This window comes from Centroberyx affinis, unplaced genomic scaffold (assembly GCF_046629955.1).
Source record: "Centroberyx affinis isolate AG114_WGS23_722 - 3 ecotype Tasmania unplaced genomic scaffold, CSIRO-AGI_Caff_v1 ptg004379l_1, whole genome shotgun sequence".
NCBI classification, from domain to species: Eukaryota; Metazoa; Chordata; class Actinopteri; order Beryciformes; family Berycidae; genus Centroberyx; species Centroberyx affinis.
In genome coordinates, this window is record NW_027282072.1 from 3836 (window position 1) to 16643 (window position 12808).

Here is a 12808-nt window from a genome sequence, read left to right on the forward strand (position 1 = left end):
CTCAGCTGCCGAAACACTCATTCATGCATTCATCACCTCAAGATTCAACTATTGCAATAGCATTCTTGCAATAGTTGCAATTCTTCTTCAATAGCATAGTTATGGCGCATCCTCCAAAATCTTCAATAAAGCCACCCGTATACTTAACTCATTACCGCACCAGATGCCACATCACCTCTGTGCTCCAAATTCATCCCTATGCTCCCAATTCAGCGCATACAGTTCTGCTGCTCATCACCTACAAAGTCCTCCACAATCTGGCCTTTTACCTTCCCGTACCCTCAAATCCGCTGATGCTAACCTCCAGGTCCCCCTCACTAGGACCTGGGGTGACAGGGCCTTCTCCATCGCTGCCCCCTCCCTCTGTAAACACAACCGAGAATCTACTTCAGACCCTCACTTTCAAAACATCTCTAAAAACCCACCTGCTTATCTGGTATCTTGCGTATCTTGAAAAGCGCTACACAAATAAAATGTATTATAATTATCATTATCATTATTATTATTATTATTATTTTTAAATCTTGGGCCCCTGGTATTAAAATGCAAGTGTATCTGGATATGGTATCCAGATAATGATCACGCCCTTTGCGTTACAAAGTATTATTATTATTATTGAACTTGGACCATTTCTCGTAGAGAGAAAATTATTGTGTCCCTAGATTCTTTGGAAGGTGCTGAGTCCATATATCAATTTCAATGCCCACCATATTGGATTTTCCACCATTTTGAATTTTTTAAAGATCACTTTTTTCACAACACCTCCTAGGCCGTTCATCTGATTCATACAAAACTTGGTGTGAACCATCTTGGGACCATCCTCTATAAAAGTTGTATAAAGGTAATTGATAGGCCAAATGGTTTCGCTTTAATCAACCAATTAACCATAACTCATTGACCATTCATCTAATCACACCAAAATTTCAAACACATGGGCCCTCATTTATGAAACGAACATACGACAGAAAACTGGGCGTACGGTCATTTCCACGCAAAGCTCGGCATTTATCAATTTGGACGTGAGCGGAGGCTACGATCAAATCTCACGTCAAGTCTCAACTCATGTACGCAAGTTTTGGAGTCAGCGTGGACTTGCGGTGCAGCAGAGTAAATCTGGCTGAGTCGGAGAATTGTTATTAGACCATATATTCTGACTGGCATCTAAGCGTATGCAGCCACATATTCATCACTTAAAAATATGTAGCCTATGGCAAAATATTCTATTTTGTGAAGGCCTACATCGACTATGTGTCATACAGCCTATCCCTAACATAAATAGGTATTTTCATATTGTTTGCAATTAACGGTGTTAACAGTTTTCTGGTGATTAATTAAGATTAATTTCTCTTTCATTTTGAGATAGCCTACTTGTTTGAGGTCTGACCATTTTTTCTTCACCTAAATGTAAAGAATTGCGATACAAGCTTTATATTAGGCTACTATGTATAAATTAAATATTCAAACCTCAGCTGGAGTTCGATTGTTGATCGCTGTTGACCGCAGCAGTGATTTCTTTCCATGCTGCATTTTTCCGACTTCCTTTGATGACTTTTCAGGCTGCCAAATAGAACTAATTGGGTCAATTGGACTTGGGACGTTAGAGTTTCTATTTCGAGGTAGGAGAAGTTTCTCTTCTTGGACGTATTACGCCTCTCCATGTCGTAAACTCTGGGGGCGAGGCCTCTAAACCGAGAACATTTAGGGGCGTGATATTTAAATGACGATTGTTTTCAGCCTCCACATTTATCAACGCCCGATCATTCTTACGCTGTGATTGGCGAGATACGAACGTTTCATGAATCACACGTGAACCCTGTCGTAAGATGATTTCTGCGCTCGGATCTGCGCTGGTTTCTACATTAGATTGATAAATGAGGGCCATGTTGAGGAGTGTTGCTTGAGCACGCCCATAAAAGCATTTTGAGTTCTGCCACTAGTGGACACTACAAATGCAAAAAGTTTGTATCTCATGATTGACCACATAGATTTGTATGAAATTTGGTATACATACTCTAGGATCATGTCCAAGTCGACTTCTGATATTTGGTCATGATTGATAAAAGTGGGTGTGGGTTAGAGCTAGGGTAGGCAATTTATTTTAGAAGCGTTTTGGTTGTATTTGTTGAAATTCTCTTCACATCCTGACAGCTATCAATAAATCAAATGCTCTGAGAAAAAAAAAGAAGAAAAAATCTGGTCTCTGTGGCAATCCCAGGCCCTGTAATCAGCCACTCCAAAATTCGGGATGAGCGCTAACAACCAATCAAGACAGCTCTTCCACAAGGAAGCATCCCGCCCCTGCCTGTCAATCACACGTGCTCAGTCTAGTAACAACTAGACTGAGCTAGCAGACATGTGTTTTGTGTAAAAGGTTTGTAATTTATCAAGTTTGCCCACATGCCGCTCTCCCTACAAATACAATCCCTACAATACAAAGGGAACCTAGCTCAATCTAGGTTTGTAGCAATGTTGCTAACTGTACTGACTAATCTATGCTGACAAAACTTATTTTTGCTAGTGAATGTATTAGTTACAACTAGATTGAGTTGGCAGAACTGTATTTTGCTTCAACGATTTTGAATTTATCAAGTTTGGCCAATGCTGGAGCCGCCGCTCGCTCTCTCTATTTAGAATGTACCTAGCTCAACCAAGTCCGTATCATAATGTGTTTCTGTAACAATACTGACTAATCTATGCTGACAAAAATAATTTTTGCTGGCGAATGTTTTAGTCACAACTAGAACTCCTCCAAGATTGACCAGTTTTGCACAATATCACTCCTTAGCGTGGAAGGAAAAATCTTTTTTGCCATCCTTTCTGACAGGCTCACCTCCTACATGATGAACAACAACACAATACATATGGATATATTTAACTATGGTCAGATGTAAGCCTCGCGTCTCCGGTAAGATCAAGATATTTTATATGCTTGTATAAAGCTCGCCAAACCTTTTCAAAATTAGCCTCTCTGCTCCTGAGAATATATATATTTTTTTTTCCAAATTTCATAATATAGAGCGCATCACCAATCCATCAAGATGGCGATGGAGGATGGGGATTTTTCCATTTCATAAGAATTAAACGTCTGGCCAGCAGACTAAGAAATGCAACTAAATCTTCAATATATTTGGGAATATGGTATTCTGCAGACAGAATACCAAAGAGGCCAGTAGCAGGCCAGTAGAGACGTGCCTGTTAAAGCATAAACTGTAGTGTACATATATTGCCAATAAGTGAAAAGAGAAGGGACATCACCAGAAGGAATGAACAGGATCTGCAGGTGCTAAATAACGACAGCATTCAGGATCTATATCTGGGAGAATGGAGGTGAGCTCAGCCTTGGACCAATGTAAACACCATTTAGATCCTTAATAAAAGGTGATGCCATTCTATACTACATGGCAAAAGCCTAACTATGTACAGAAGGAGGAAAAGTAGGATTTGCCAGAAGAGGAGATTAAATAAGTGATGATTGAATACTAAAGTGGTGCATTAGCTGTTTGAAAAAATGTTTAAACTATGTTCTACAACATGATTATTGATGTGTTTTGTTGCCAGTATCAATGAATGTGTGGATAAAACAGCAGAGAGCAAAAAAGGATGATGACTCTGTGCTGTGTTGTGATTGCTTTGTAACCCTGAATTTGAAACACACACACACACACACACACACACACACACACACACACACACACACACACACAAACTCAGACAGACACACACTCACTGTTAGTGCATAATTACTCATATCTTCTTGACATCATCTGTTGTTATGGCATCTCACGCAAACAGAACACATAGTTTCTCCACATCTGATTGGTCAACCAAAGATTTTATTATTATGGTAATAAGCTAGAGATTGATAAATATGAAAATCAAGTCCAAAGATACTGCTCAGTGGAACAGAGAGCAAGGAATCACATCAACATAGATGTATGAACCATCTAGAGGGGTCAAGAGGCATGGTATGGAAGTTTATGGAGTGCTAAAATAAACTGAAAATGACTGATAGTAAACTGATATTGTTGGAATTGTATTTTGCTTAAAGAAATATTATTGTGAATGCAAATGTCTCAGTATTAGTGATCAAATATGGAAACCTGAATACACTGTTTAGCAGAATTGCAGGAACCAGGAAGCATGGAATTTGAATTAAACAGGACCGGTGTGTTTAAGGACATACGTCTCTGTGATGTACCAGGTAAACGTACATGCATAATGGCAACTTCCCCTTTGATAGTACGTGTATTATTATACATTTTGCTTGGCTCAGTATCTGTTCTCACAATATGTGGTAACCTTCTCGTAATCACTGCCGTCATTTACTTCAAACAGCTCCACACTCCAACTAACTACCTCCTCCTCTCTCTGGCTGTGTCTGACTTCCTTGTAGGGGCTTTAATTTTGCCTTTCAGCTTGGATTCATCTGTACTCAGATGTTGGTATATTGAAGATGTATTTTGTAAGATACGGCTTATCATTGATGTTTCACTGTGTATGTCTTCTATTCTGAACTTATGTTGTATTTCTGTTGACAGATATTATGCAGTGTGTCAGCCTTTGAGATACAGAACTAAAATAAATGGTCATGTTGCTGGGATCATGATCCTGGTGAACTGGAGTGTTTCTGTCCTATTTGGACTAGGCATCACAGTTATGGGACTTTATCACGGGGAATGTGACATTACATGTCTTACAATTATTTATCCAATTACAATGGTTATGACAAGTTGTATGACATTTTTCTTCCCGGCAATCGTAATGCTCGGTATCTACATAAAGATTTTCCTGGTGGCACAGAGACAGGCACGTAGCATCCAGAACACAAACTGTCAGAGCATAAAGTCTGGAGCATCTGTCAGTAAGATGGAGAGAAAGGCCACAAAAACTCTGGCTATCATTATGGTATTTTTTCTGATCTCTTGGACTCCTTTCTTTCTTTATTACTCCGTGCAACATTTGACTAATTATTCAATACCAGCTACTGTGCATGAATCACTTCATTGGTTTGGAATGTCAAATTCAATGATCAATCCATTTATCTATGCATTCTTTTACAGCTGGTTCCGGGCTGCTTTCAGAATGATCATCTCCGGCAAAATATTTCAAGGTGATTTTGCAAACTCAAAACTGCTTTGATTTATTGTTTGGAGTACTGAAATAATGACGTGAAGAACTATAAATGCTGGCACATCAGTGTGTAGATTACAGTACACAGAGATACACTGTCTATTGCCCCTTGAACATTATAGCGTATGTAGTCATGCATGTACCTACAGTACATAAATTAAAATTAAGAAGTGACAACATAACAGAAACCTATGAAATTTAAAACTGGAAGCAATTGTATGCAGCTTCAGACAAACAATATTGTATGAAGCTGCTTATCAATTATGTCACGTAACCAATATAATTCTTACAATATTAAGAACAGATCATTTTGCAATTTATAATTCCAGTTAAGGTAATGTAATAAAATAAACACAGCATTACTACAGAAACATCTAACTCCTATGAAGAAATAACAGAGCATTTGGTGCATCATATATTTTACTTTTTATGAAAATATAATAAACATACATAATGAATATTACTTGCATTTTGTGTTTCAAAACAGTGTGACAAGATGTTTTTAGGTAACACCAAAACAATAATGAAAGTAAATAAGACAAACAATAAAATGCTAGACATGAATTACAAGGTTACATACACATAGAACAAACAAGAATAGAATGGAAAGACAGCAAAACCTTTTGGAAAGTAATTTTAAAGAAGTATCTTCTCCTCGGCCAGGGCACTCAAAAGTCTGGGGCCGTGGCCGTCTGGTCATCTTTACACTTTCTCTTTCTAAACCTCATCTTTAGTGTTTGACCTGAACTTCTGAATGATATCCTGCCTGAGGATCTCAGGCTGCAAACTTGCTCACAGGGAATTAGGTAGCAAATGTAGACTTGCTACAATCAGACGGCAAAGGGATTTATTATCTAGAAGGGAGTTGCATTATTCTAAATGAGACAAAATAAAAAGCAGGGAAAACTTTCTTAAGGTCAGCAATAGACAAGAAAGCATGGAAATATTTAACTTCAACAATTAACTGAATTAAGCAAGACTGAGCAACTCTTTTTACTTGACATTGACACTGAGGCTTCAGGTGTCACTTCCAGATTTTTAGTAGCAGGCTTCACTCATATTGGTGAAGAGACTATCAAAGTGATTCTAATTAGGTTAAACCCAAGTGCAGACAACAAAATAGCAAACATTTCTATTGCCATACCTACAGTGAAAAGTGAATCATTCTAGAAATATAATCAGAACACACTCAGCGTTTTTGGAATGGACAAACTTTTGTGGTGTAGTAACTGATTAGGTCATACACACTCAAAAATGTGTAGATAAACTTCTCATTGTTTGACAATTTTCAAGCTAAACCAGGTCAAAAAAAGTAAATGTTCTGAAAGTATACTTTTAAGTATTCAGAAGTGATATACAAAAATTGTGTTCAATTGAAACAACTTATTTTATACTTTGTGTTTTGAGAAAGAAATATAATCCTGCACACTGTCTACACTTGCATAATACTTGCGATTGCGACGTTGCCTGATGAAGATCCTCTGACCAGAATATGATCTACAATGATGTAAATGAGTAAAGGAATGCAGGAAATGAGCAAAAACTGCAATCACACTAGAATTGTCCTTTATGTAGCTTTTGAAACAGTAATCGCCATGCCTTTTGGCTGGACCCCTGTTTATCACTCATCTAAGACTTACGGCGTATGGCAGCCTTGATTTCGGACTCTCCCATGCTGCTGAACACTGCCTTCACAGTTTCTGTAAGAAGAGAATCGACAAAAGGAAGATATGTCATGATCCTAAAGTATTTCTAGTTTTAAGTCTACTGACACAAGACAACGCTTCTCAGCACTACTCAAGAATATGTAAATATAAAATATGAATATTATGTGATTTGGTACATGTACCTTCAAGGGTTTGAACTACCCCATCTTCCACTTACCTGACCTTGGGGGGGTTGTGATGGGCTGTCTTCACCGTCAGTTTTCTTCAACTTCAGATGCAATCAATAGCTGTTATCAAAGTATACCTTAGTGATCATTAGTACCATAACCTATTACCACAGTATAACACAGTACAACAGTGCACCATGGCACAACAATTGAAAAGAAATATAAGTACCATAGTAAAATTACCATGAGACCAACCAAAGGAAAATTGGTGGCCTCATGTCCTGCTTTCAGTTACCTAAAACACATGTTATCTCCTTAGGAGAAGTAATGTCTAATGAGAATGAGGTATAAAACCTGAATACTTTTCTCCAACACACTTTCATTCAAAAGAGAATTAAAATCAACGTAAGGCCCTGCGAGGTTGATCTCTATCAGGTACTATTTGTTGTTATTTGTTGTTACCTTCCTATTCATAAAAAGTAATAAATACAACTTGTTGACTACTTCCACAAACTGTCATTTCTAATTAGCACATCTGCTTTGCTATCTCTAGCACTCTTCAGACTGCTCTGTTCATGCTGCTTACCTTTCCACATTAATTCACATTATCATGCTGCGCTATCAATTAAGTATGGAGGTATTATTGGAGCAAAACATCTGAGCACCTGTGACAGTGGAATTTGTAGTTGTAGAAAATACTCACACATGTGTATCAGTAAATTTGAAGTCACAGAGAAAAATGCTTTAAGAGTTTTTTCTCTACCACAAACACAACACAACAGTTACACCTTCTCAAATTCTTCATTTACAGGTGCACAAATCCTATTCTACGAATCACAAATTAAGAAACTCATACGCTCACATTTTTGCTACAGTTGCTGCAGTGAATATGGTGCAAAACACATTCACACACCCGTATCAAATAATGTGAAGTCATGGACAAAATTTGCACATCCGCAAATCAGTATGTGAATTCATGCAATGAGAGCTGCACACCTGTAGAATATTTTCTCACAAATATTTTTTTTTTCTGGGATATTTTTCAACACAAGTCAATAACTACAACTGCTTGAATCTGCCGCTACGAATCTCAAATGCTGTTTTTTCGCTCACAAATTACAAGTTCCGCGTGCTCTGACCTTTGCACCACATATCTCAGTGAAATGTGGATTCGTACCTGTAGAGCCAGGGGCGGGCACTGTTCAGAGATCACAGAACCCTTTTGGCCAATCAAAGGAGCTCGTTTGGGCACCTGCGCAGTAGTGTCTTTCTTGGCCCCGCCTGGCCCACATGAACGAGTCAAGTGGCGTTGTCCTAGCGACCGTGACGACAGCGCGTTCATGTGCAGGTTTCTACGTTCTAGGTTCTGACTGACTGTTGCTGCTGCAGACTCGGCTCTTCGGGGGAAACCATCGTCCAGGTATGACTCTATCATTTATTCAATCACAGAACATTTGCTTTATTTGTATAAATCTTACATCCGATGTGAAGTGATTCAGTCTGAATAAAGTTGAGCTAAGCTAACGTTGGTTGGAGTCAGCTAACACATCCATGGGTTAACGACAGGCAAGTTAACTTAGAAATGTTCGCTAGATTATAGACTAAACTTTGCATTTGTGATTTATGCTCCACTCGTGTTGCTCCACTTGTTGTGTTGAACGTTGTCTTGTGTTTCTAACAGCGAGTTAAGTTCATGCCACACATCGCTAACCAGGTCCATGTCAATGGTTTACTCGCGGTTAACCAGGTGATGAGATTTATTTTGAACTTAATTTTGGTTCACGTCGGTCACAGATAGTAACGTTAATGACTTGGTAGCACCTTTTTCACCTCTACTGGAGCCAGTGCTTCACAAATTAAGTACTTTTCACCCTGTGCTGTAATCATCATGATGATGTATGCCAACTGTTTTCTGTCAGACACTGAGCCGCAGATACTTACTGCAGTTTCTTCTGTTACAGAAACTCCTGCTCTTCAAGAACCACTGACACTTCTCTAGAAAATGCTCCCAAAGAAATTAACTTATTTATGATGTGTTACACTAGTTTCTTTCTTTCTTCACTAGATTTCTTATTTATTTGTTTATTTTTTACCTTTATTTTACCAGGAAGTCCCATTGAGATGACAAAAATCTCTTTTACAAGAGAGACCTGTGACTTGATTTCTTAACATTTTGCTTTTACTGAATCTTACCTGTACTGACATATTACAGCTGCCCTCTGTGGACCGAGGCTCTCTAAATATCCACCTGTTATAAGCTAGTGTTCCAGTTCAAAGATGATTTTTTTTGGCTGGACCGCAACAACGGGGCCAGCCCTACAAACGCAAATGTCTGTCACTGACTGAGTGACTGACTGAGTGACTGACTGAGTGACTGAGTGATCAAGTTACACCATTGGTCGGCCGTGGCACGTGGCACATCATAGTATCGCAGAGCCAGAAATTTAAGTTTTGTTTTCTCCGCCGTCTAGTTTCTCCGCTGAGATCGGGAGCCCGTTTCTCCCACACAGTAAGCAGGCTGACCAATATCATGCATGTAAGCTGAAGCTAAAGTAGAATCTATACAATTATATCATATCACCGTTTATGTCGATGCATATGCGCGACCGCAGTCCACCTGAAGCCCCTCTGTTCTGTCGGGGGAGAGAGAGACACAAACAAGCATGGAGGTTTCATCACGCCAAGGGCTTATTTCCGACCTTCCCGAAGTTTCCCGTTTTCCCAGTGCCGCTAGCTGGGCGCCGATTTGTTCCCGATGATCCGGCCGAGATTTCGGCCGAGATTTCGGCCGGGGTCCCGGCGACGATGCGCCTCCGGTGTCCGGCGAACAGCGTTTTCGGCACCGATGGGTAACAGGGCGCCTGGGGCTTGGATCAGCAGGATCGATGTGGGCCGTGGGCGCGGTGGAGAGGACAGCGGTGGAGAGAGAGATGGGACACGCTGGAACGATCAGTATGGATGTATGAACTATTATTCTGTATTAGCAGTCTACAGCCAGGGGTTGAAGTGGGCCGGAACGATCCGGAACGGCGTTCCGGCACCTTTGATAAGTAAATAAATCTGATTGGCAGTTTCATACATAATAATGACAAGCGAGTTCACAGGGCTGCCAACTCTCACGCATTGACCAAGAGACTCACGCAATTGACATTTTTCACACGCTCTCACGCCACAAGTCTATTTTCTCACGCAGTGAAAAACAAATTTATAACTGATAACGTCGCGACCTGAAAAAAGGAAACTGACAGCAGGACAGACGAGACAGAGCAGCACAGCGCAGCAGCGAGTTATTCAGACCATCTGAATAGCGAGAAATATACACAAGTGATTATATCATATTATTATATATATTATATTATTATTATATAATTATTATATTGTAATTTATTCCCATGCATGCTGCTCAGAGTAATCTCAGTCAGCGGCTCTTCTGTCTCTCCCTCTCCTCTCGCGCCGTGCGCACACAGGCAGGAGTGAGAGGGAGTTGCTATGGTTACGGGAACGCTCTGTGTCTGTCGCTCTGAAACGTTCTCATGATTCCCAATAATAGAAAAGTGTGACTAACTACCCAGGGCCCCAATGCGGGGAGGGCCCTCGAAAAACCTGGAATGAAAAGTTTGTTTTTGTTTGCAATTTTTTATTTCTAAGTGTCATAACTAAATTAAAATTGCTGCTGAATAAATCGGTTGAGAGACTGACCTTTGTATCAAAAAAAAAAAAATAGTGGAGGCTCTCTGAGGCCCCTCTCACCCCTTACAAAAGGCGCAAAATGGTTTCGTCCGCCGCAGGAAACCTCAGGCGGACGGCCTGGAGGCTGGACACGTAGGCGCAGCAGCTCTGGAGGACGGGCAGGAGGACGACCAGAGTGGCGGAACAGCTCTGGAGGACGGGCAGGAGGACGACCAGAGTGGCGGAACAGCTCTGGAGGACGGCGACGAAGGCGGGACCGCTCAGGAGGTCGGCGACGCAGCTGGAGGTCAGGGAATGCAGCCGACACCAGAAGATTCGGCTGCGGGTCGGGGCAGGCTGCGAGATCAGCTTCTGGTGTCAGGAGTACAGGACTGGAGTCCGGCAGCGGGAGTGCGGGACCGGAGGCCGGAGACAGGAAAGCAGGACCGGAAGCCGGAGACTGGAGTACGGGACCGGAGGCCGGAGACAGGAAAGCAGGACCGGAAGCCGGAGACTGGAATACAGGATCAGAGGCCGGGGACAGGAAAGCAGGACCGGAAGCCGGAGACTGGAGTGCAGGACCGGAGGCCGGAGACTGGAGTACAGGACCGGAGGCCGGAGACTGGAGTACAGGACCGGAGGCCGGCAACGGCTGGAGTGCAGGATCAGAGGCCAGAGACAGGAAAGCAGAACCGGAGGCCGGAGACTGGAGCGCAGGACCGGACGCCGGAGGCTGGAGCGCAGGACCGGACGTTGGAGGCTGGAGCGCAGGACCGGACACTGGAGGCTGGAGCGCAGGACCGGACACTGGAGGCTGGAGCGCAGGACCGGACACTGGAGGCTGGTGTCGGAGACGGCCGATGGGGAATGGCAGGGCGTCGGCAGATGCGGCCGACAACTGGGGATCTGGCTGCAGAGCAGACTGTGTCAGCTGGGAGCCCAGCAGGTGAGCCGGTGAAGCCAGGAAACCAGGGGGTTGCTGAAACACAGCCAGAGCTGACTGCAGCAGAACAGGAACAGAAATTTGCTGCACCTCTGGCTCAGCGGATTGCTGCAAGACGGGAACAGGAGACAGCTGCAGCCCAGGAACAGAAGGCTCTTGCAGCACAGGAACAGAAGGCTCTTGCAGCACAGGAACAGGAGGCCTTTGCAGCACTGGAACAGAAGGCTCTTGCAGCACAGGAACAGGAGGCTGCTGCGGCCCGACAGGAACAAGAGATTGCTGCGGCCCAACAGGAACAAGAGATTGCTGCGGCCCAACAGGAACAAGAGATTGCTGCGGCCCAACAGGAACAAGAGATTGCCGCGGCTCAGCGGGAACAGGGAGCTTCCGCGGCACAGGAAGCTGGGATTGCCGCGGCCCGACAGGAACGGGAGATTGCCGCGACCCGGCAGGAACGGGAGATTGCCGCAGTGCAGGAACAGGAGACCACCGCGGTTCGGCTACGGGGAGCTTCCGCGGCGCAGGAACAGGTGACTGCCGCAGCTCGACGGCAGGGAGCTTCCGCGGCGCAGGAACAGGTGACTGCCACAGCTCGGCGACAGGGAGCTTCCGCGGCGCAGGAAGCTGAGAGTGCTGTGACCCAGCACGAACAGGAGATTGCCATGGTGCAGGAACAGGAGACCACCGCGGCTCGGCTACGGGGAGCTTCCGCAGCGCAGGAACGGGTGACTGCCGCAGCTCGGCGACAGGAAGCTTCCGTGGCGCAGGAAGCTGGGATTGCCGCGGCCCGACAGGAACGGGAGATTGCCGCAGTGCAGGAACAGGAGACCACCGCGGTTCGGCTACGGGGAGCTTCCGCGGCGCAGGAACGGGTGACTGCCGCAGCTCGACGGCAGGGAGCTTCCACGGCGCAGGAACAGGTGACTGCCGCAGCTCGGCGACAGGGAGCTTCCGCGGCGCAGGAAGCTGAGAGTGCTGTGACCCAGCACGAACAGGAGACCGCCATGGCCCGACAGGAACAGGAACTGGAGATTGCCACGGCCGGACAGGAACAGGGACTGGAGATTGCCGCGGCCCGACAGGAACAGGGACTGGAGATTGCCGCGGCCCGACAGGAACAGGGACTGGAGATTGCCGCGGCCCGACAGGAACAGGGACTGGAGATTGCCGCGGCCCGACAGGAACAGGAGATTGCCGCGGCTCGGGAACAGGGACCGACTGGACCCCAGTAG

The 12808-nt window shown here is 43.9% G+C and overlaps 2 protein-coding genes across 2 annotated transcripts; both read left to right on the forward strand.

Annotated features, from left to right (window-relative positions):
* The first annotated feature begins 4218 nt into the window (after positions 1 to 4218).
* On the forward strand, positions 4219 to 5139 carry LOC139664846 (trace amine-associated receptor 1-like). The gene has a single exon (XM_071543820.1). It carries the CDS (start codon positions 4219 to 4221, stop codon positions 5137 to 5139), a length of 921 nt encoding a protein of 306 aa, XP_071399921.1.
* Positions 5140 to 9849: 4710 nt separating this feature from the next.
* Positions 9850 to 12808, forward strand: LOC139664830 (uncharacterized abhydrolase domain-containing protein DDB_G0269086-like). Its single transcript, XM_071543807.1, has 3 exons — positions 9850 to 9924; positions 10727 to 10786; positions 10859 to 12808. The coding sequence occupies exons 1-3, from the start codon at positions 9850 to 9852 to the stop codon at positions 12806 to 12808; spliced, it is 2085 nt and encodes a 694-aa protein (XP_071399908.1).

What these genes read in the sequence shown, in the direction of transcription:
- LOC139664846 (XM_071543820.1), top strand. Translation starts at nt 4,219, where the DNA reads ATGGCAACTTCCCCTTTGATAGTACGTGTATTATTATACATTTTGCTT.
- LOC139664830 (XM_071543807.1), top strand. Translation starts at nt 9,850, where the DNA reads ATGTGGGCCGTGGGCGCGGTGGAGAGGACAGCGGTGGAGAGAGAGATG. An exon ending in CTGGAACGATCAGTATGGAT is followed by an intron (nt 9,925 to 10,726) that starts GTATGAACTATT and finishes CCCTTACAAAAG; the next exon opens with GCGCAAAATGGTTTCGTCCG. An exon ending in ACGGCCTGGAGGCTGGACAC is followed by an intron (nt 10,787 to 10,858) that starts GTAGGCGCAGCA and finishes GAGGACGGGCAG; the next exon opens with GAGGACGACCAGAGTGGCGG.